At 46.7% G+C, this 24482-nt stretch overlaps 1 protein-coding gene across 1 annotated transcript; it reads right to left on the minus strand.

Moving 5' to 3' along the window:
- Positions 1-19810: 19810 nt before the first annotated feature.
- On the minus strand, positions 19811-24387 carry RPS15A (ribosomal protein S15a). The gene is made up of 5 exons (XM_082490407.1): positions 24377-24387; positions 23068-23205; positions 22800-22879; positions 21203-21288; positions 19811-19946 (listed from the first exon to the last, which is right to left on the minus strand). Exons 2-5 carry the CDS (start codon positions 23198-23200, stop codon positions 19853-19855), a joined length of 393 nt encoding a protein of 130 aa, XP_082346533.1. The 5' UTR covers positions 23201-23205; positions 24377-24387; the 3' UTR covers positions 19811-19852.
- Between the last annotated feature and the right edge of the window lie 95 nt (positions 24388-24482).

Genomic DNA, 24482 nt, shown 5'->3' on the forward strand with positions numbered 1-24482 from the left:
TTAAGATGGCAAGAATACCAAGTTAAGTGGCAGTAATTTTCCAGCATGAAGAGATGAGGTCATATCTGCCTATTCTACTTTAGATTTTCCAGTGCAAGAGCAAGCCATTTCTTTTTATGCATTGCAGGCGCCTTTCAAGCATACAGAAGGTTGTTTTCTAACGAGCTGGAACATCTTGCTTGATGAGATCTCTGTTCGAATTGTTATTTTCCTCCAGCTGGGTCAAGGCTTTCTGGCTTTGACACAATGAGAAAAGCACACACACTTTCCATGATTTATGTATTGCAAAGACTCAAGTGTCCATGCTGGCAGATGCAGTGCTCAGGCATCCACCCCTCTCCAGCAGGTTGCTTCCCCTTCCTACCAAACTCTGCCCACAAGGGGACATTCCCCTTTCTCCCCTCAGCTTCAGCAAAGCAGAACCAGTCATGGTCCTTGCACGTGACTATGTGTTTAATTTTCCTACCTGACCCACAAGACAACATGACAGAAACAGCCTGCGTCTTACACCAAGGAGGAGCAACACATGCACCAGGTACACTGTACAAATGTGTCTCTCAAAAGCAACCACCAGCGTGTGACACAGCAATGCAGCCAGTGTTGCTGCCAGATGAGTTCACCTGTCACAACTCACAGATCCTCATTAAGCACTTGGCCAACTTGGAATTATTTGCTTTTATAATGTCTCCTGCTTGAAGAAAAACCTACCCACGCTGCTGCTTCAAAAGAAACGTTTCACAAATAGCCATGCAAGGGTTTTATCTTCAAAGGAAATTCCCAGTGAGGCCACTGTTTCCACTCCACTACTCTCCGTCCACTGACACCAGGTGTCCACCCTCCCCAGCATGCAGGGAGCAGCAGATGTGTGGCAGACCACATTGCACAATTTGTTAGATCAAGGTTAGAAAAAACAATAATAAGCTTGCCTGAACTCATGAATAAACAGACCGGTTTAATTATGGGTGTGCTTTGACAGAAAGAATTTCCCATTCAAGCCTTTCATAGTGCTCTCCCAAAAATAGATGAGGACCCCAAGAATATCAACAAAAATATCCTCACATCACCCCTGCTGGGTGAGGCAAAATCCTTTTTACAGAGAAGAACCTGAAATTAGAGGGTTTAACATTTGGCCTACAGAAATCTATGGGACATGTTATCTACCAGCCCCAATGATGTGACAGCAATGGAGTCCCGTGTTGGAAAGTTTCCATCACGAGTAGGCAGCACATTCCACCCATGTACAATGTTCTACCTAAAATGTCACAGTGCTTTATTAAGTTTTGTGCTGTCGTACTTGATTTATCAGCAGAAAAACAGAATAGAGGTGATTCCTGCCTTCTTTCCATCCTCCTGGCCTGCCCTCAGATTGTTCAGTGACGTGACTGCAGAATGCAAAAGCCATCCTGTCTTTCCTAGCCATTCTCCTTAGAGCTACCCATGAATGTTTATTCCCATTTATCATACATTTGACATGTCTACCACGCATTCGTGGTTCTTGCTTTACACTGTTTACACCAAGGACAGCAAAAAGCCATCAGCTGATGATAAAGATGTGTCTATCTGCCTCTGGTTTGGTTCTTAAACTGCCCAAGCTTACAGAGCCTAGCATGATGTAAACGGCCTTTCCTTTATAGCAGGCAGGTTTGGGCATGGGCCAGCTCCTCCGAGCCACGAAGGCAGACTTCCCAGGATTAGCGAGGCAATTCAGGCACGCTGCAAAGGCGTACCAGGACTTCTGGACTTTTTCTGGTGTTGCAAATTCCTGTAGACATGCAGCACCAAGATTAACAGATATATCCCTTGGTTTACGACAAAGCCTCAAGGTCAGCCATCTCTAAAAGCTTGTTCCTCCAAACTGCAGGGAAACTTCTCTGCCTCTTCAGACACAGAGACCTGTGAGAAGGCAGCGGAGCCACCATCACCCAAGTGATTTAGCTTTTATTCACACTGCAGTTCCTGCTGTCTATCCCAGATAACCCCAGCATAGAAGAGCAAAATGTCAGCCAAAAACTGAATATCTAGGAAAAGAGACAGAACCACCATTACACAAAACACCCAAGATAATACTGCAGGGAAGGTGCAACCTGATAGGAGTGAGCCCTCCAGAGGCAGTAAGTCTCTGGAAGTGTGCACACAGTAAAGCAATACACCCACCGTTCATCAGGAATTCAGTCATCTCTCACTGTGACTTTATTGAGGTACTCAAACAACATGGGAATGGAGAAATGGGAATTAGGGTCTACTTGAAAGTCAAAGGACAAGTGTAAGCTAGAGCAGTGCTTTGGCTGGCATTTAGGGGCTGGATTGCACTCCCACCCTTGCAGTGGAGGGCAAAGAGCTGGACAAATTCACTGCCTGGACCTTGTGCTTCTCGCCAAACATTATTTGGTGGCCACTGCCACCTCGTGGCACCATCATCCACGGAGGGGCCCAGAGACAAAGGAAGGACTACTTCATGCCTGCTACTCAGCCATGAACAGCACAACTTCAAACAAAGGAGCCCTCTAGACTGCACAGCAGCATAGAAGCAAGAAGAGACCAGAGAGTGTGGTTTTCCCCATCTGGAACACCCTTGCAAAACATCCTCTGCCTAATTCCAGTCCAGTTAATTCAGCCTGGGGCTTCGACGCCCGTCCCTGTCAACACGTTTTTGCTAGCACATCAGAACAAAACAGGTTCTGCTGCATTCAGAGCACACTTGGAACTAAAATCTTTTACATGTGGTACAGTTGCCCTTTAAAAAAGGGAAATCTAACATTTAAGAGAAGAATAAGGCCTGGAGAGACTTGGAAGTTTTCTGTTGTGATGGGTGGCTGAGAAAAAGCAACACTCCTATCACCACAGGAGTTCTTCGAGGCTCACTGGGTAGCACCTCTCTGCAGGTAAGGTGCAGTCCACAGTATCCCAACCACCCCTTGCTGTCTCAGAAGCTGGTCCAACAGAAATTTCCATCCATTACTGCTACTCACTAACAGATCAAACAGTAACAGCCCAGGCTTAATGATTTAGACACTCCAGGTTCAATCTGTATCCAGGTCCCCAGAGAAAGACTGATGTTTAAGATCTCCAAATTGTTGTTATGCCCTGACTGTTTCCACACAAACTCAAGGACAGAGTCTGCCCATGGCACCATACAAGGGCACTACTGTGACACTATATTACTTTCACTAAGGCAAGCCCTAGTTCTCCCTGCAGATTGACACCACTCATCTATCCTCAAGGCAGTACAACCTCTTGTCTGTTGAGGGTGACCTACTGCCACCACTGACTCCTCAAGGGCAACTTGATCACCAACCACCATTACAATGGGAACTTCTCCTGATGACTGACTTTAATGGCAGGTCTTAAATCTCAAGGTTTAGCACCATTTGTGCTTGCTTTTTGCTTTATTTTTTTTCTTTAGGATCTCTGCGCACATAAGAAGAGTGAAGCCTAAATCAATGCACACAATCAAACTACAGATGAAATTGTAAGAAACATCTCTGAAAGACAGGTTCCTCCTTGTAGGGGAGTGAGAACAGCTGGAGTTACATTCTCAACTATCTTGAGCTTCCTTTTGCCATTGCTGAAAGATCACTTGACATGCATTTGGTAGGAGCTGATGCAGAGACACTGTTTTCATTGTCTGCAACACAGACAATGGCTAATCCAGCCGGCACAGGAGCAGAAACCATTTCCTCTCCAGGTGAGTAAAGCCTTCTCCAAACTTCCTCTCCACAACTCCAAAACATAACAAAGTTGTAAAAGCATGGGTGCAACACACAAGGTATATCCCTGAAGATGTAACACCTGCTTTCAGAAGATGCCTGGCAGAAGACAGTCAGACCTTTTTTCCCGCCAGCCACCACCATCTTACGTTGCAAGCAGGTCTGGGAGCACACACAGAGACCAGGCACCCCTGCATGAGTACACCTGAAATTATAACTTCAAACCACCTTACCCTGACTCTCCTGTGGAAGTGTTAGCAAGAACCATCGCTCTTGCTGCTGTGTGACCTCTGCCTATTGTCTGTAGCGATATTTACTGTCATCGTGGTCTCCCTCACTCTGCAGGCTGGCTCCCAAAGTCTTTTCATATTTGGAATGTGTCAAGTAAACGGAAACACTGACAGGGAGAGTAATTTAAGCATCCAAGAACCAAAGTACCATTAAAACACTAATACACGTAGGAACACATACTAATATCCTAAGGAACAAGAGCCAATCTGAAAAACAATAGGTAATTTTCTTCTGTCTCCTGCTCTTTTTATGGCTTATACTACCTGTCATAAGTAGCTATTAAAGAGCCCATACCACAGCATGGAAGAGAGGGGAAAACCTAAAATACTCTACAAAACATTCTTCCTCAAATTCTGCCCATCAAAGGGAATTTAATCTCCAGCTGTCTACCATTTAAGAAATATCAAGTAAAATGGTGAGAATAGTCTGCAAAATGCCTTTTTTTGCCATTATACTCACTACTGAGGGAAAACATTTTTGATGGGGTGACCTTTGCATCGAGCTGTGTTCATACTGAAATGCATTTTGCAGACCATGAAAAAAGCAGCTCCTTTTGACAGCTGAACTCAATACATAAGAACTATTTAAGAGAAGCTGCTTTACAAACAGTGGGTGGCAGATGACAATTAGTTTTATTCTTCTATTATGGTACTGATGGGGGGGGGGGAATTATCGCCGTTAGTCACAGTGTGCTTGATACGACAACAAAGAGGGACTGGGTTCTTTCTGTCTTTTCCACGTTTTATTTTCCCTGTGTGTCTGCAAGCCTCGCCTTTATTCCTTCATACATACACACACACACACACACACTTATTCTTCGATCTGTTCCTAATTTTGTCTCCCTTTCCTTTAATTCAGCTTTAAATATGTTAAATGTTTAAATATGTTAAATGCAAATCCAGGCAGCTTCCTAAGCTGTGGAAGCATTTTGCATTGGTCCTTGAAGACCAGGATAAAAAGTTGAATCCAAGAAAGATGAGGATTAAAAGAGGAGGAGGAGGGGAAGAAAAGCGGCACAGGGAAGAGCGGGGGGACAGAACACATCCTCCACAGCACGAGTTGCTCTGGTGCTTGAATTACAGAAGATTAGTTTCTTTCAAAACCTCATCTGTGCCTCACCTGGATGCAGGGATGCTGCTGGAGCCCAGACCAGAGCTGTTCGCTGCCCTCCAGGGACGCTGGACGCTGGCATGGCTGTTCCCGCTCGGGGCCGGCAGTTTCAGGCCAGACCAGCCCTCATGGCTGAGGAGAAGGGACACACGAGGGGCCGAGAGGCCACTGGTCTGGAGAAGGCAGCTGTAAAACAAGGGGAGACTCAGTACCTGCAAAGCAACAGGAACTCGGGACAGTCGAAAAGCCCAGCCGCCGCCCTCCTGACAGCCCTCCCCGGCCCCTCAGGAGGGGCAGGGCCAAGGCGGGTGCAGCCGGGGGCCCGCACCAGCTCGGGCAGGGCCGGCGGCCGCGGGGGGGTGGTCCCGGCTTGTGGGGAAGCAGGGCCGCGTCTGCCGACAGCCCTGCCTGGCAGGGCTCTGGCGAAAGGAGGGATCCCCAGCAGCGTTCCCCCGCAGTGCTGCCCTCCCCAGAGCAGCCCCGTCTCTGGGGAGGACCCCATGCGCCAGGAGCTGGTGCAGGTGGCGGCCCTGTGGCTTTTAAAGTGCTCTGTGGGCCAGCACTCAAGCCACGTCAGCAGCCCAACGTCCTTCAGGAGACACAAGATCCTGAAAATCAGAGGCCGGCGATGATCGCCAAGCTGAAAGAGGGAGAAATGGGATATTGCGCTGCTCTTGGAAGCGGGGTGACAAGAGCATAGGGCATCACTGTGACACTTGCTGGCACTTGTGCCCCAAGTACCACAGGAGGCCATTGCCTTCCCACAGGCGTGGCGTTCCAGGAAACCGAAGCCAAGGGCTTTTGAAAGGGGAGGGAGGGATGGGCAGAGCCTCCCCCCGCTTCAGGGAAGCACACAGGCACCTGGCCCAGCTCTGAGGCCACAGGCCAGGACAGGGCACTGGGAGAGCAGCTTGGCAAGGGGGGAGATCCCAAAATGCCCAGGAGGGTGGCCCAGAGCCCCCCAGCCTACTTCCTCTGCAGCAGGAGGGCAGCAGCCCTTGCCTTTGGGAACAGTAAACCCAGGCATTGCTTTGCCACCAAAAGGCCTGGCTTTGAAAGCACCAGTTCCTACATGGGGATTCCGAAAACCTCACCTACCTCTGCAGAGAGGTGATCCCGCCTGCCCCAGCTGGCAGCCCTCATCAGCTCTGTGAGCAGCACCCCGGCTGTACAAACACCAGCGAAGCCCAGCTGGGTCTTCCCATCTCCTCCCCTTCATTCCCAATGAACCCCACCAGCAAGGACCCTGCTACAAGCCAGGGTCCTCGCCAGCGCCTAGTAAACCAGGACAAGCTACGGCAATCACCCATTGTGTCCCTCATTCATGTAAGTGCATGGTGAGTTTATTCTGTGATGGACTGAACTTGAGAACTCTTCTTCACTGTCAGACAACGGGCTGGGCTGGGTATGCGGCATCTTTGTGCGAAGAAAAGGAGTAATTTCACCGCACTGTCTGCAGAAAAGTGACTGTTTTCCTCAGCTTAGCAGACACCACATCGGAGCGACAGAGCAGAGGCCACAAGGGCTGCAGACCTGCATTCAGCACAGACCCGAGGGTGCTGTGTGAGACACCAGACAGTGACCCGTGAAGACAGACAAAGACATTTACTGAGCGCATTCCCGCCCAGGCAAGCAAGTAAACAAAAGGGCAAGCAAAACTAATAAAAAAGATATCTTATAAAGAAGTTATTTGGCCATAAATGAACACCAGGGTGGCAGCATCAGATATGATGGTTCCAAGATTTATTTTTTTTTCTTGAAGGTCAGGCAGCCCTTTGACTAATAAAATTTGAGAACCAGAGCTGTAAAGTCTATTCCTGCCTCTGTTCTTTGCCTGCAGAGCGAATATATGGGCATGAGTCTGTATTTCAGATAGCCAGGGCCAAGGATAACTCCAAAGATCTTCAAAAAGAATAAAAATATCCTTTGTTGCACAGCAGCTCCCAAACCATGATTTTGGTAGAAAATAGGCACAGTCATATGAAAAGCTACACACGGCATACAAAAGGCTGTGAAGGCAAACAAAAGTATGGGAATTCAGGCAACGGTTGAATCATTTTAATATCGGCTGAAGCTTTAAAAATGGGATTAGCATATAGTTAGGAGACACTTCTCCTTTGCATCTAAAAATACCATGCCAGTTCTGGAAAAGAGCAGCCACCAGCAGAGCAGGAAAGTTGCATAAGCCGCTGTGTGTCATTGTCTACCAGGAGCAAAAGTGCCCCAGGTGCTTCTCGGTATCGTGAGAAATAGCAGATAGTTTATCGAGCAGTTCGATTTTTATGACACTTAGCGTAACAAATCCATCAAGGTCAGCCTGAAAATAGTCACAAGACATAGGTATTCACACCATACATTGGCATCCTTTGATAAAAGGCTGTGCGCCTCCTGTAGTGCTTAAAAACTGATACCTATTTTTAAATGAAGGTGTCCAAATGACTGTTTAGAACCTGAAGTGGGAAACAACGTTTAGAGCCCAGTTCTGTGGCTCTGATCTGCATGAGACGGTGCTCCCTAATAGCCGGGACAATAATGAACTCCACAGGCCGCTCCCAATTCGGTTCATCTGACAGCACTGCCTCTCTGAGCCGTCACAGCCTGGTGGGGTTTGGATGTGTGCCAGTGGAAATCTTCCCTTCAATTGTTCGAGCTTTGGATGAGGACTGACTTGCACAGACCTTTAAATGTGAGCTTCAGCGAGATTCACTGAGGAAGGCCGGTTCAGCACATACTGTCCATTAAAGGTCAGCAGTTTGGGGGTGAGCCTCACCAGGCAGGAGCGGGCACTGGCCAGGATCAGCCATTATCCTCCAGACAGACCATAAATTACTTTATCCTTCAGATTGGGTGCTAAAAGCAAGGACTTGAATGTCTCCTAGACTGCAAGGAACACCTGAAATCTGGATCTTTCTCAAGTCTAGGCAGAGGCTCCTTCCCCCTGCTTCCTTCACAGCTGAGTGCTGGCACAGCACCAGCCCCGCTGCAGCCCCACGCTCAGCCTGGTTCCCCACACCCCCATGTGCTTCCCATATAATCTCAGTTGTTGTTCTAGGCAGACGGCTCTGTTTTTACTTAAGGCAACTCTATGCCTTTCATTGTGTTTTTAATTTTCATTTCACCAAGATTCACTCCCACGACCATGCTTTCTGGCTTCTTCCAGCTTTTGTCCTTTATTTTAACTGCTGGAGTCAGAGATGATTATCTCTAAGAAAGAGATTTCAGCTGCTTTATGTTGATGGTAAGTGCTGTTTTTCCTGCCCTGTCTGATTTTCCATGCAAGATGCTTTTCGTATAGCTTTAAGTGTTTTATTATTTGCAAATTGGTTGCCACGTCTCCAAGTTTCCCTTTCCCTGCTGTGGTAAGTGCCAGCATTGCTGTAAGGAAGGACTGCAGCCTCTGGGAGGCCCCCAAAAGTGATCAGTTGAACCCAGGAGAGAACCACAAAAACATCCCACAAATGCAGGCTGCTCTGGGGCACAATGACCTCCCTCAGTGGTACCGCAGTGGATCTGAGCACCTCTGTCTGCATGCCCCTGGCAGCAGAGACCTTTCTGTGCCAGGGCACGGTTCACCAAGAGGCAGCAACAGGATCTCAGGCTTCCCAGCCGCCAGCACATTCAGGTGCTGGTGCACAAGCTGTGACACCTCCATCCTTGACAGTGCATTCTACAGCGTGTCATGGAGATCCTCAAACCATTACTTCTGCTGCGAGCGCTGGGAGATGCCCAGGCAGCAGGGTAGCGGTCCAGGACTGAAGACAGATCCTGATGCCATTTAAGTTGGTACAGGCTGGGGCTGGCCAAGACTCTCCTTCTACAGCATCATCTTCTCCGTGACAGGAGACTCCCGAAGATGCCATATGAACCTCCAACCATGACTAAGGTGTCCAGAAAAGCACCTTTCCCCCTCCTTTCAGGGAGAGGAGATATGCGCTCCCCAGCCTCCCCGGCAGCACTCTGCATTAGTCTTCCCCACATTTCCTCCCCAGCGCCATTGCTGTCTGCTCATGCTTCAGACCACCGGTTCTCAGCTGCTTATTCAACCATGTTTCACAGGTCCACAGTGGCCTCACTGGTCCTACAGACCTACTACACAGGGCCTGGCAATGCCATAAGCCCTGTCGCGTCACTTACTGTGCTAGCGCCCAAAGCTAGAGGAGCAGACAACCCTGTAAGGGAAGGCAAGAGCATTAAAACAGTATCTCCACATTGCCACAGACCACCATCAGCCACAAAAGGTCCAACAAGGTCCTTGTCTCCTCAGCTGTCCATGCTTCCTCTGCACTACGGTGGACACTTGTCTGACTTCAGCCGAGTCAGTGGTGTAACCTCAGCACCTGTGTTTTTTCCTCCCTGCCTACTTGTCGGGTCCTCTATTGACATAAACTACCTGCTCATCTCTCAGCTCTGCAGCACCTCCCAGCATGCTGAAAACAGCAGGTCCATGTCTGTACAAGACCCTCACACCATACAACATCCCACAGGCTTGGGATATAATATATTGTCAGAACCATGCAATAGAGCAAGCACTACTGAAAGCCACTGCTGGCTCAGCATTTTTATTTTCAATCAAAGCAGCATTTTTTATTTTTTGTAATAGTTTTCCCCCCTTTGGCATTTTCATTAGAAGACTAACAGGAAAAAAAAAAATCTCAACAATCCCCGAGTGAAAGTTATAAGCAGCCTGACACCTGGTAATGAGATATTTCAAGCTATGGCCTGGCACTTTTATGGTATTTCTAAACCAAGCACTCAATCAAGCAAACTTAGAAAGAATGGAAAGTTTGTTACTCCCAGGCATATGTCTTAAGGTTTTTCATCTTACATTTCAGCAATGGAAGAGTACAGTACAAATAAGGCAGGCAAATACCTGGCAAGGAAATACTTTTGCCACAGTATAATTATTCCCCATAACAGAAAGGCTTCCAAGACAGCTCCTGAGACAGTACTCAGCGTTCACAGCCAACCTGAGAAGTTCTTGGCTCCTCTCATTTGAAATGCCTCATGATTTTTCATAGGAAACAGAACTCAGACAGTCCCTTTGTCTGTCCACCCCATTGTCTTCCCTTCCCCAAGCAGCTCTGCAATCCACCAGCAAGTTTCATGCAAATCCTAAACAGGACAGTAAAGGTTCAACATTGTCCATTTCCACATGTTCTTACATTAAAACATATGCAGAAGAGATGAGAAATCTTTCAGATGTTATTTTGCAACAGTAGTAAGAGGATGCCCACTGAACTGCTGAAGTGCTAAGAGATTTATCCAGAAGCTGGTGCAAGGGAGCCCTTCGCCCCACGCTGGCTGCCGGCCGGCATCTGCCCAGCGCACAGACCCTTAGCAAAGCTTTCCTCGCCTCGCTCCAGAAACTTGGGGAAGAAATGGCAACTATAGTGAGAAGCCCTCACTGAACTGGTCAACGCTTTTAAAATTCCTGCAGGCTCTCGCTCTCGAAGGGTGAGAAACCCCCATGACATGAGAAGGGGCAAGGCAGCAGTGGGACTGCCAGACCCCAATGAAACTGGCAGGACCGAGCAGGCTCTAGGCAAGCGAGCACCAAACACCTTCCTGCACAGCCTCCAACACTGCTCCCAGCTAAGAGCGCCAGGGATGGGGGGCACCTGAAAGCATCCAAAGCACAAGCATAGAAAACCAAGACAAGAATAAGATGAGCAGGCTCATATCAGCAGAAAGGCAGGTAACCTGTACATTCAAGCAACCAACCTTAACTCCATCACCAGTCTCCACCTGGAGCACCCAACTCCTCAGAAGACAATAAAGCTTTCACCAGGCCACCCACACGTCTGCAATTAAATTCCTGTGAGATAACTGGGCTGTTTCCACTCCCCCTCCTGCTTCAGCCACAGCTCAAGTTAAGACTGTTGGCTGCAGCCAGGCTGCCAAGAGTCCCAGGGGGACTGGCGAGGGGCATCTCGCCCTCGCAGGAGCTCTGCAGCACCCAAAAAGCAGAGCAGAGCTGCCACGGGCAGGCAGCTCTCTGGCACAGAGACAGGGGAGAAGAGCCGGCCTCTTGTGCCATTGTCTCAGTTGTCTCCCATTTGACACAAGGAAAGGAAGGTTTTCTCAAAGCACAGCCATGCTTAGGCCACTCGCTCATCTCCCACAACAAATGATGCCATCCAAACATCGGCGCTAATTGCAGAGACAGGAAAATCATCTGCATTCTGCCCGTAACAATCCATTGTTATTTTTACGCACGCACACACAGACGCAAGTAAAGAACCCTCCTCATTTCAAGCTGTGCTATTATGCTAACTACAGAGAAATAAATATGCCACACTGTAGCTAATAAGTGTCATTCACATCAGTATTTATTCCAAACATGTTTCCCCCATCACGTCTGTTCTGCCTGGAACTGCTCATCACTAAGGAGGAGACCTTTATTTCTAGTGATTTAAGCAGACAGGAGAGAGTTAGCAATTAAAGCACACTTTTGTACAGTTTAATTCTTTTTATTTCGGCTATCAGGGAGTGTTACCTGCTATCGTTGTATCTTCCTATTTCTGGAGCCGCCACCCGCCAGCACTAGGTTGATATTTTGCCCATGTGCAAGATGGGTTCTCCCACCCGGGCAAGGGAACAGGGCTGACTCTTGATGTGCAATGGGCTCGTGGTTTTCAGCCCCATGCCCTGCACCATAGGACTGGGTCTCTATCGGGAAAATGGGCTCAGAGTACTCCAGAGCCCTGCCACCCCACGTGCGTTTCACTCTCGCCCGGTGCCTGCCGTTAGGTGATGTCTCTGGGCGGCTGCTGCACCAGGAGCTGCCCCAGCGCTCCCATGGCCACACCGGGAGCTGCCAGCAGCCGAGCCTGCATCCAGGCACCTTCGGTTTCCCTTGAGGGATTATTTCCCTGCTCATCAAAGGCTGGCGAGGACTGAATGTCATTCAAGAAAAGTATTTCAGAGCTAAAAATAGTCTCCTGATTTTTGCTTCCTTTCCAGAGCAAATGTCTGCCTGGCAGGTAGCAGATGAATTTAGAGGTCCTGCCACGCACATCTCATCTTTCACCCGACGATGCTTCATAAACACAGTAAGCAAGGCAGCAGACCAAACTCAGAAACTCCCGCTACCTGGGCTGAACTATAATTATTTTTCATGTTAAACTGAAAATAGAACCAAGTCAGAAATCCTCCACCAGCCATGGAAAACAAGCAAGGCTTTGACTTCTGCCCAAGAGGGACAGATCCACCTGCCCATCCGCACCACAGCAGACACAGGTCTGCACACAAACACAAGCAACGCGTGCAGTCGGCTCCGGGACCCACAGCCTGCCCGAGTGAGGTAAAAATGGTTTCAAATCTGAGGAGCGCAGATGCTCACTTAACTGAGGGGCTAATGTTGCTGCCCTAAGGAATGAATCCCAAGGACTGAACGAGGGCCAGCGCTAATTACCAGCCCACGCAGACCTGTGGATTATATGTCAAGGATCCTGTTATGCAAGAATACAGCTGGGCATGTTGTTGCAAGTGAGGAGACAAGCAGCCATGTGAATTGCAGAGGTGTAGGGAGAAAAGGAAAAAAAAAATCCTTTCATTTTCCCCCTGACTTTTTTCATTCTTATGGTTAAAGGCCTGATTTGTAAAGATACTAAAAGCCTGAATTTCTCATTGATGTTCCTGGACTTAGCTTTTTAAAACTGCACAAAACAGTGGACCAAACACCAATTAGGCTCCATCCGTAGAGCTAATGAGACTGAGAAAGTACCCCAGAGGTGGGTTTCAGCAGCAGCTTTTCTTTTAACCTCACTCGTCACCTGCTTTTCTCCTCCTGCTCCCAGATATAATCCTTGCTCCTTCCTGCTTACAGCCTGGTCCAGCTGAAAGCACAATTTACTTGCATCAGTGGAAGACAACAAGAATGGTTATGCCACGTTTCTTCCCCACAACAGAAGGGGCAAATCCCACTCTAATCTAGCTGGGGAGGTGAAGGCGGAGGGGTGTTGCACGTACACGTTTCTATCCAAGATCACATACCAAGTGTTTTGCTACTCCTGCCTTTTCATATTTACTTATACTGGGGCAAGAGAGACACCTAGAGATCACAGGCAGGGGATTGCAAGCTTCTGGAAAAACGGTTTTCTGTAGAATGGGTAGCATGATGAGTTTACAGAGTGGGAACAATAAATAAAGTGAATGAAATATGAAACAAATCAACTCCTGGTTATAGACAATGAAGACCCAAGGGGGAACGGCAATGGATTATTGAGTAGCAGTAACGCTCTCCATTTCCATGGCTTGCCCTCACACAACACCACTACCCCCAAACTGTGAAGAAAAGCACCTCCGTGGCAGACAGAAAGTTTGGGGTGAGTCATGTACCCTGCTAGGGCATCCTGTCCAAAAGCAGACAATACCACAGGAATGCACACACAGCGCTAGCAGATAAAATGCTCAATAAAATGTAACTAAACTAAACTTGGAACTTGAATCCTGCCCTTTTAATCCCAAAGTAAAGGCCCACGTCCATCCCACCAGCACAATTGCACCAACAGCATCACTATTCTCAACTCAGTCACGAGACTGATGAGATGGGGTGTCCTGACAAACAGGAAAATTACAGCCCAGAACAGGTAAAACAAGCTACCCGTTTCATTAAAATATGCACCTGACCCACCTGCTTTTATAGGCCATTCAGCATCCACTTTAACAATGTTTTATGTCACTATAAAAAGTGTAAGTGGTGGTTGCTGGATGTTTTCAGCTGGCTGATCTCAAGCGTCCTGCTGCATTATGCTGTTGCATGGCACTAAAATTTGACCAACTACAGCTGCGCAATGACTACTGCCCTGACACCAACCCAGGAACAAAATACACACCCCCAGGGGTTTTGCTTGAACAGCTGAGTGTCACAACTGGCATATGAAGGACGGGGAACAGGGTCATCGGGCAGGTAACGCAGTTGTCACAGTCAGCTACATTTAGTCTATGGAAGAAAGCAGAGATGAATTTGATTACCTTGTTAGACTGAGGCTCGTCACCAGCTCATCAGAGATTTCGCAAAAGGGGTTTGAATTTGCTCGTTGCTTGCTGGGAGTACTCGTCCTCGCTTTGCTCCGCTTGCAAAGGCAGCCTCACCGCTAGCGTGCCCTCCTCTTCCTGTTTGCTCCCTTGCACCCAGAAAGAACTAAACGGGATGAAATGCAACGGGAACGAGGTCTGGGGCTTTCTTATACCAAGGTCAGGGAAGATAACTCTCTGATGGACTTACTTTCCAACTCAGATTTTAGAAGGTGGAACAATTGTCTTAGTGACACAAGTACTATTTTCCCCACTTTTACTTTGCATATATTTTTTAGCCTGCAGTTTTCCTTCCCCAGCCTTCAGCCAGTGAAACTCCAGCTGCAGCACACATCAGGTGATTAAGGACACCCATTTCTCTGCTTAAGGCAATCTAGCAGGCCAACGAGACTCAGTACGCCGAAGCATCAGCACACAGCTGAAACCCGTGTTACACAGAAAGAGTGTGACTAAAATACTGTCATATCACAAGTACCATATTTTACCAGGTTGTAATTTAGTTGTTAATCAAATATCTGCCCATCTTTTTGTTCTGGGTACTGCGTGAGAAAAGATGCAGTCAGTACAGCCTGTCCTGGTGGAGTTGTAACCCTTTTGGAGATGGTTAAACTCCCAGTGGCTGCCCCCTCTGCTTGGCAGTGCCCACGCTCCCCCCGCAATGCGATGCACGCTGTGCGTCACAGCGCCCCAATAGTACAGATTTTCATTTCTGCTCCCTATATATATAGGTTGAAGTTAGCAGCCACACACTGAGTAGGAATCACTTGGTCGCTGCTAAACCCAGTGCAGGTGGATCAAGAATGCCAGGAGAAACCATGGGCAACCACTAGGTAACGGTGGATACCAGGACCACCTCTTACATTAAGAGTTGTCCTAGTCAAGGTCAAAACTCTCATTACCTACAGCAGAACCACAATATTTCTTTTTATGTGTTCTCTGCTGTTTCTAGTCTTTTTATAAGATTATTCTTACATATCTCACATAGTAAACCAGACTGGATCAATTTTAACTGGAAAGTTTAATGTCTTCAGACATCCTCATTCACTTTGTCTGAGAAGAACAGGAGAAGGTCAATGGAATTTAGGATTTTTTCCCAGCAGAAGATGCACCTTTGCATATCAAGCAATAAAGTTTACCCAGTTATTCTTGTCACTTGCTATGTCAGCACTTCTCTCTTTGTAAAGATATTTGTAAACAAAACGAGGTCATGAGCTGCTAGTCAAAATACAATGTACCAGAGCAAAGAGATGGTGAACAGCAGGAGAATTGAGAGGAAAAATATATAATTCTCTTTTAAAACAGAACTGCATGAGTAAAATGGCAGCACTTGAGCACAGAAAGCATCAGAGGCATGAGTGAGAAGAGAGGCCACCAGCTTCTGAAACTCCTTGGCTCTACTAGAATAGTTCTCTGGGCTAAACTGCGGTTAAGTCCACCCAGATACTCACTCAGAGCCTGATATTTACATTAATTGGCAGTAAGACACTGAACAATAAGTAGTCTTGTCTTAAATCTAAATTAGCTAAATAGCATTAGACAAAACACAAAAAAATCTTGTCATTTGCGAGCATGTAATTTTAATTAAAAACCCCACAATAATAGCTTTGGCAGTCCCAGATCCTTCAAAAATAAACGTCTCCTACCCTCTACCATCAGCCTCACCTGCACATCTTGACATGCTCATCACCATCACCGTGCTCCCTGTTCCTGCACCCGCATCAGGGCCCCCACGCCAGCCACGAGTGCCTGCGCATTCTTTCACTGCTGTGAAGTAACTCCTCGGTGCCGAATCTGCTGGGGCGAGTTCTAAAGCCTGGCTCAACACTCCAACCCATTTTCTTCCCCTGCTTCCTGCTGCAGCGCCACACACCCCCTTGTCTGTCATTGCTGGCTTTGACCTAGGCTCCAGCAGGTGAGAGAGAGTCGCTAAAATAACTGCTCAGACACTGGAGAACAAGGTTTAATCACGGCTTGCATTTCTGGTGCAAGTAATTGGCACGTGAGTTTGAGAAAGAAACCACAGGCTCCGTTCTGGAGAAGGGACCTGCCTGAGTTACCTGTGGCAGAAAACAAAGAAAAGGATGAGGAGGAGAAAGTGCATTTCCAGTGAAGCCACTCTCGCACACCAGGCTTTTTACCCTGTTGCTGTATTTTGAAAATCCACACTTATTCTCACGTCCTATATTATCTCAAATCAGGCTCTGTTGCATCAAAGACAGAAAAAATGATGGACTTGTGGACAAGAGCACAGGAGCAGTGAGGATATTTCGCTCTGCAGAGGGAGCAGGGAACACAGCAGCAGTGCCAAAGCCCTCTTGGGACACCTCTCCCACAGATCGCCTCAGGCTCCGGCCATTCAAAGTCGGATGCTGCCATCTGTTGACACCTTCCCACTGCAATAATAAATAGGTATTTCTCTTAATGTACGGCAGGCTGTTTGAACACCTTCTCTCCTGCTATTAAACAACGGCATAAGGAGCAATGGCAACGCGCATCTGGAAACGCTGATCTTATGTCTGACAGCAGAAGTGAGACCAGGCTGTACCCTCAGATGGGTCACCAACCCTCTCCCAACTACTTCCGACTTAGTAAGTAATTTTCACGACTCAAATTTTAAATTCTGACTCCGTTTTACCACCTGTGTCTAGGACCACTGACACTTACCTTCTCGTGATCAGCTGTGCATGTAAGAAGAGACAATAGGCAGCGCAGCATCACCAGATGCTATCCGTACCATGATATGATGCCTCTCCAGGGCACAACAGCCGGGCAAGCGGCCACGCTCACACGGACGTGGGTGTTCAATTTGGCTTAGCCAGTAGAAGCAGATCTCCAGCCAAAAGGCCAAGACTTCTCTCCCCATCCAGACGGGTACGGAGGTGACACAAGCCCTTCCAGGTTCATCAGACTACAGGTGTCCAGGGTGGCACCAGAGTAAAGCTTGGTGAGTCACGGGTTTGCAGCACAGACGCTTTCCTCAGGTGTCACCCTCCCAGTTTTCCCCACATGAAGGTCAACTGCCTCTGTCCCATAGGGGACTCCCTCGTCATGAACGTCCCCCTCTGCTCCACAGGTACCAAACACCTTCTCTAAACACACTGTGCCTTGATTGCCAGCTGCAACCTGTACTGAGCCTTTTCCACCTCACCTCTCCCTGTTAATCCTTTTATTACCCCACAATTGTTAACTTTTACCTACAAACACTGCTTTCCCACAGCACATACCTTCAGCTCAGAAAACATCACTGAGGCTTAAAAAAATACCACTTTCAGATTTTAAGCACGTCTGAAAATAAGAATTTGTGCAACCCCGTTTAAAGCAGTTGCATTGCAGGGCATGTCATAATCCCGCGTGTCAGCTCCCGAGCCTCGTGTCAGAAGTTCCCTGGATCTCAGCCAGCCACGGTCACCCAGGAGTAAAGCTCTCATCAGCAAGGTGCAAGCTCAGAGGTCATCCTCTGAACTCGGATCAGCTACATCAGCTCCCACACGGGGTAAGCCAGCGTGCAGTTACATTTGTTAGATATACCACAGCAAAGGTCCATCTGCTGCTGCGTGCTTCTCTCAAACTCATTCTTTTTACGCTGGAGCTCTAATTTCCATTTAATAATTCCACAAAAGTTGTCAGGCTGGCTTGTGAAATAAATTAACAGAGTCTATTCCCAACTGGTCCATCAACTGAAAATATCAGAAATACTCTTACTTCAGAAGCCTCTGTGGTAGTTAACGGACGTACACTGTAAGCTGGTTCGGAAAAACCCTGTGTGTCCTGTATAAAATTGGTTTAAAACATGAATGTCAAACTAGCAGGGAACTTGAAGCCATAGTAAGTGTATCTAAAGGAAGCCTTCAAGTGTCACTGACTGTGTTCTATTCTGGACTGATAAAAATCAAGATTTTATAAAAAGGAACAGTGGAATCTCGGTATGATCTTCAGGGTTACTCTGAGCAAGAACTATGAAAGCTCATGTGTGTATCAGTGCTTAGAACTGCAGAATTATCTCCATTTAGGATAGAAAAAACCACAATAGCTTGATTTGACAATGAAAAAAAGGGGTCAAGACAGACTTCTTTTGACTTCGTAACTCCTCTTTGTAATTCAGTGTACAGATCGTTATCTTCAGCTAAGCAAATTTGTTTCAAATCAAACCAAAAACCATACCGGTCACATCTGAATGTTTTGATGCCATCTGCATCTTTGTGACCTTAACCTGCACGAGACCGAGATAAAACAGGTAAACTAGCCTTTTTTATTATTCCCCTGCTCTTCTCAGTCAAGCTGGAAGTCTCTGTTACGGGACACTGGTGTACTCCACCAAGGCCGTACTGCAGGCACTCACAGCTCTGCTGCTCACTCCTTGTAACTCAGAGAAGAGCCACTCATTAGGCGAGACTGTGCTGCCTCTGCAGAGAGTTAAGACCTGTTTGCTTAGCACCATGTCTCCTTTTCTCCATAAAAAGTAACAGACCGAAATGAAACAGGTTACGTAGTCATGAACTATAGAGTTTAAAGGCTTTGTGCCTGAAGACAGTCACTTCCATCCCAAGGCTCTCTGAAAAGCATTGTGACGAAGTATCACCTTCAGGGCACACCACTTCCAACTCAAGCAACCATACATACCAGGCACCAGGATGTATCACCAAGGAGGAAAAGCGTTTCCAACTGTTCGTATCACGAGAACCGCAAATTCAACAGCTGTTTTAAAGCATGTTGAACCAGGCCTGCCACATTTCAATAGGCACCTTCCTAATAAAGGCTCCAAACAAAGCGAAATGAGGCAAGGTATTTCCAGCTGCTGTTAACGGACAGTGCAGTCAGCCCAGAAGCTTGCTTCTTCCTGTTCTCTGCCACCTCGAAGTAGCTCTTCAGCTATAGTCACCTGCTCTGTGCACTGCTTTGAAAGACATCTGTTGGGTTTTCTGTATCATCAAGCACATTATGCAGTCATGCATCAGATGCCTGAAACAAAGACCAACAACTCATTCAATACTGAACATTCACTACCTGTAGGTTCAGGTATTCCTATTTCCTCGCTTCAAAAAGTAACTTAAAAGAATGCTAAACAGTTAAGTCTTTGTGGCAACATGCAAAGCAGCTGCACAGCAACCACCCTACCCAAACCTGATGTTTTAAAGGACTTTTAAACTAGAAATTTGATGGAAAATATTTATTCACCTCTCTACCTCAGTTACTCCTTACACTGTAAGGGGTGGAACAAGTTTGTGATCTGAAATCAAATGTCAACCATGTTAGTTATTCCACAATCCTGTACCTCGTAACTTTTTAAACTATAAAGACGAAATAACTTCTAGCAAGGCATCTTCTATTACTTAGCTAAGTAGTCACATATACGCAACTATGGAGACACACGTATCTAACACCCAAGAGGTGGATCCCACCACATGCCACCTGAATATGTACTTTACATTAGTTTCCCTGCTGAAGCTATTCTGTATAGTGACCTGTAACTGTCAGTCAAGTGGTAATTCTTGAAAGTACGTTATATTGTTAACAGAAATAGAAGTTGTGACCAGGGATGGTGTGGAACCTGAACGTCATCTGCAGTAAAGGTGGAATTTAAGCACTACCAAAGAGCTGTCTGTGACAAGCACTATCACAGGCAGTGTTAGATGCCATTAAAATACTGACTGGAAACACCAGAGTCCATTTGAACAATTTATTAGTATCCTCTTTTTTTACAAGTTTTAGAAAAAGAATCCCAGGATTTTGCCTCCTGTGTGTTTTCGCCTAGCCTCCTCATGGTCCATGATGCCAGCCGAGGTTGTCAGTACAATGTACCTGTTAATGAAAGAACAGATGTTCGGTTTCTTGTTTTGTTCTATGCCCATGCAGAGTTGACAGCACTAACTTTTCTGCATTACAACAGTAAAATCGGTTTCTGTAAGAACAGGCTTAACAGAACTAAGATCAGGTTATCAGGCAATTAAAAAGAAACTCCTTTCACGAGTACAGCTCTGCAGCACACAAAGGGCATTTACGGACTTCTGTTCTATGAACATTTGCATAAGTCTCAGCAAGAAGTTTTCTGTCACATTCCCACTGTAAAGTCAGTTCAGCTGTTGTAGCAGTAGCGACTCTATCTAGCCAAAGTCTGTGTCTATTTTAAGCAGACATTTTTCTTCAGAGCAGGTAGAGTTGCCATGGTGCCAGACAGCTCCTCACCTCCGAGCGCTCTGCCTCCCAGTGTTTTGAACACTGTGCACCAATGCAGATGAGTATCTGGATCCAGACTGACAACTGAAGCAGCCTTAGTCATTGCTAATGCCAATGTTTGGATTATCAGCATACTTCATCCACACAGCTTCGTGTCTGAAACCTCGTCCCACCACTCTATAAATACTCTTAAAAATCTTGCTATGACAACACACTCTAGTAAGCTATGTAAGTGTAGCTAAAGCAAGCAGCTTATCACTGGAGCTTTAAGAACAGAAATGACAAGGAACTGTTCATCCTGCCTTTGATGGGACAGACTGGCTGAGCCCTTGAAGGCTCTTCTAGCTCTGTCATCCTTGAGCACTGAGATTTATTACTCCTGACTCAGTGAGTTTTGGGAAGGAAAAACATACTGCATAATAGTAAGATTTTCTGTGGTGTGGAGGTTTGATAAACAGAGGCTCCTAGTCTCTCATCATTTAATATCTAAACAACTTACACACAATCAGGAAGTTTAAATTAAAGTAGTACAACGTAATCCCAGTGACCTGGTAACCTACATGACTCCTCCCCATCTATAAATGGACATTAATAAAATTAGAACAAGTAAAAGAAAAAGTCCTATTCTCCCAGAAAACCATAGATAGAAATGGTGAAACCAGGATTCAAAGCCGAGAAAAATAAGTCCTTGCTCAGCAGTACCCTTTTGAAACTGGTTAAAAAGAGCATTTATATGGAAGATGCATTTTTAGACTGGTATCCACCTCCAGACTGATCAGAGACGAAAGGTGTCAGGCAAGTTATCTCAGGCAGTATGAAAGCATAATAAAAACCCCCGTATTTTTACATGCAATGCAGATTTAACTCTTCTCCATACTTACCCAAACTGACGTGAAGGCAGTAGGTTGTTCTGCCACTTTTCCAAATCCTTCAGCTGAACATCAAATCTGGGACTGATTACACCACACTATAAAACAGAATTCCATTACAAACTGATGAACTTTATAAACTGGATTTGCACATTGGTCATTCTAATTCACTGGATGAAGAAATTTAACAACTGCAATTAAAATATTTTTGGCAGCAAAAGATTAGAGTACCAAGAAGCACACTCCATTACCCATAATACGAAACAGAGCCTCCTCTCAGGTAAGCCGAGACTCTCATCCAGCTATTCAGCTGTTACTTCCTCAGCCTTGCCTACTCCCCCTCACTTGAACTGCTGCTGAAGCTAAACAAACAAATTAATGGCTAGACCTGGGAGAGCACAACAGTATACTATAAACCACTGGAGATTATTAAGCATCCTATATCATCAAAAATCCTGCAATTACTCAGGGATATTCTACTTCTAATCATCAGATATAGTTAGCAAAAAAACCCTGTAGATTTTAAACAGGGAAAAATTAACATGCATAAAAGTTATCGAAGTTTTTTAAGTTCATTGTATTACGTACTGACCACGACCACTACTACCACCCCCAGTTACCTCATTGGCTCCCAATTATCTTAATAAATATCCAAGAGCAAAACAGCACACCTTCCTGCACTGATGGACATTTTTCTGAACCAAACAACTATTCCCTTATTGCAACTATTGAGAGAAACATAATATCCAGCTGCACCCCAAAAGATCTGTAACAAAATCATCCCGGAAGAGTTCAAGGAACACTATACTCAAACCTAACAGAGTATTTTTATTACAGATATGTAACATTAGTAATTTGGGTAGTGTTAGAATTCTCTGCCTACTACACTCAAGCACTTTTCAGCTGCAATATTTGTTCATTGTGGAAATAACCCCCAACATATTTTGGCCAAGTAATTTTTTAATTTCTTTACTGAAGAGCCACCTCTCACTTGAATAGCTTAACTGGAAACAATGATCCACAGCAAGTCATCACAGAACTACACAGCTCAGTATTGTGAGACAAAAGTATTTAAATAATGTCCAAAACAGACACAAATACTTCATATGCCCCAGGAACTTAAAAAGTACCAATTAACATTCAGCTTTCCCTTAACTGCCAGCAAAGCCCATCTAGCAGCAGGAGAAAGGCTTGCCTTCTCAACATTTACAGGTATTAAACATCAAGTGGAAAGCAACTCAGTTTCCATCTCTTAAGACTAATCTTCTAGATAGCTTAAACATCAAAGAAACTGAGAAATCACTAGGTAGCCCAAAAGCCTTTACACAGAAACACACAGCACTTGCAAGCAGACTTCCCATAGAGAATGTCTTACAAATTCAGAGTTTAAAAGAAATGTAATTAGTCAACCATACCATTATGAATCTGGAAAAATTAATAAGCATTTGATAAACACTGATAATACCCGTATTATTCTCATTTACATGGATGCAATAAATGCCACCTTCTTTACAAGTAGTTCTTTCAGAACCAGAGCAGACAAACAGAAAAAAAAAAGCCTCATGTAAATATTTTCCTAGAGAACAGAATTCAGGAAGAGGAATCCTACCTTGTTGAGTCTGCCTGTGAGATTGACAACAATCTTCCCAGCTCTGTGATCATCAATTATCTCAAATTCACCGATGTAACCTACAAAAGATTAGCAGACAAATCAAATACACAATACTTAGCTACATTAATACAACTCAATTAACGGTGTCATACAAAACCAGTTCAAACATCATGATTTACTTTTAGTCGCAAAGCACCTGAAGACAAAAGCAGCCACAGAAACCATGAATGAGAAAAAACATCAGTGCTGTGCACTCTAGACTTACCGTGCTTCATCATCACAGTTAAAAACCGGACGATTACTTTGGAGCACGGCCTAATGAGAACTTGGCGTTTCCCACGTTTCTCTGCATTGTTGATGCTTTTGAGAGCATCGGCTAGAACATTCATGCGCACCATGGTGCCTGCAAGGAAGAGCAGAAGCAGTTACGTACACCAGCTTTTCAGCACAAAAATACTGAGCAGCACGCTTTTTTAAGGCTAATTTCAGAGCTAAAAGATGAAAGACTGACAGAAAGTTACATTAAACCTTAAAAAGCATTCTCCGGCTAAAAAGCAGATCAAATTACATACTCAGGTATGCTCAAGCAGATTCACAACTATCATGGCAGGTTAGGAAGTCTGACACGCTTACTTAAACTTGGCTTTTTATCAACATGCATACACAAAGATTTTAAAACGACAATCTAGACAACATTTCACTAGTGTGACATCTTTCCCAGGTGAATCTTTTTGAACTTTAAAACCTAACTATGCAGTATTGGCCCTGTTCAAAATCTAGGTCATAGTTGGCATCAAGTATAACCGACACTGGTCGGCTTGCTTATCTGCAAAAAAACTGCGGGATGCAAGTGCAACGCAGCACTCTGAAAAGGAAACTGGGCATCCGCTCTTGCGTCCCAATGATAAAGACAAGAGCCCCCCAAGTACGCCGAGGTATGACAACACTCGGTACCATCACCCCACTTACTAACAGAGGCAGTGCACTGCCGGGCCTGGACAGGGAGATCTCCTGACCCGGGCCACTGCCGAGCTGGCCAGGTCCTGCAGCACACGATGGCTTTTACCACTAAGCCAGGGACGCCCAGGTGAGCAGGCCTGGCTAATTCCTGCCCACCGGGGGAGCGCAGCCCCTCCGTCCCGAGGGCCGCCTCCTCGCCCAGGGCCCAGCCCACCGCCCGCTCCCCGAGCCCTCCGCTACCTCCTCCCGGGCCTCGGCCGCACGATCCTCACTCCCTGAAGTCCGGAGACTCCGCGGCCCGGCTCCCCCGAGCCCTGCCCAGCCCAGCCTCCCACCGCACCGGCCCGGGCCCGGCTGCCGTGCCAGCGCCCGCCTTCGGCTCCCGCCCCGCATCTCCGCGGAGAGCGGAGCCACAGGCAGGAGGGTGCTACCCCCCGGCCTCCACTCCGGAGGCTCCAGAGAGCGCCAGGGGAGACGCCGGCGGCTCAAAACGGGCCGGGCCGGTCGAGCGCACCCTCACGGCCCCGGCGACGCGCGCAGAGGCGGCGGCGGGAGGCGGATGGGGCCGGGAGGCGGCGGATAGCAGGCGGGACCTCACCGCACCCCCCACTCACCGGTGCAGCAAGATGGCGGAAAAGGAAGAGGCCGGGCCCCCGCGCGGGATTATGGGAGGGCCATGGGCGCGAGGTGCCCCGCGCGATCTCGCGAGACTTGGCGTCG

Source organism: Vanellus vanellus (genome assembly GCF_965231255.1).
Source record: "Vanellus vanellus genome assembly, chromosome: 14".
Classification (NCBI taxonomy): Eukaryota; Metazoa; Chordata; class Aves; order Charadriiformes; family Charadriidae; genus Vanellus; species Vanellus vanellus.

Bases quoted from the DNA above. Each gene is read 5' to 3' on its own strand.
- RPS15A (XM_082490407.1), bottom strand. From the start codon at position 23,200: ATGGTGCGCATGAATGTTCTAGCCGATGCTCTCAAAAGCATCAACAAT. The intron at 22,880-23,067 runs GTAAGTCTAGAG...AATCTTTTGTAG, and splicing joins AACTGTGATGATGAAGCACG to GTTACATCGGTGAATTTGAG. The intron at 19,947-21,202 runs GTAAGTATGGAG...TTTCATTAACAG, and splicing joins CTGCCTTCACGTCAGTTTGG to GTACATTGTACTGACAACCT.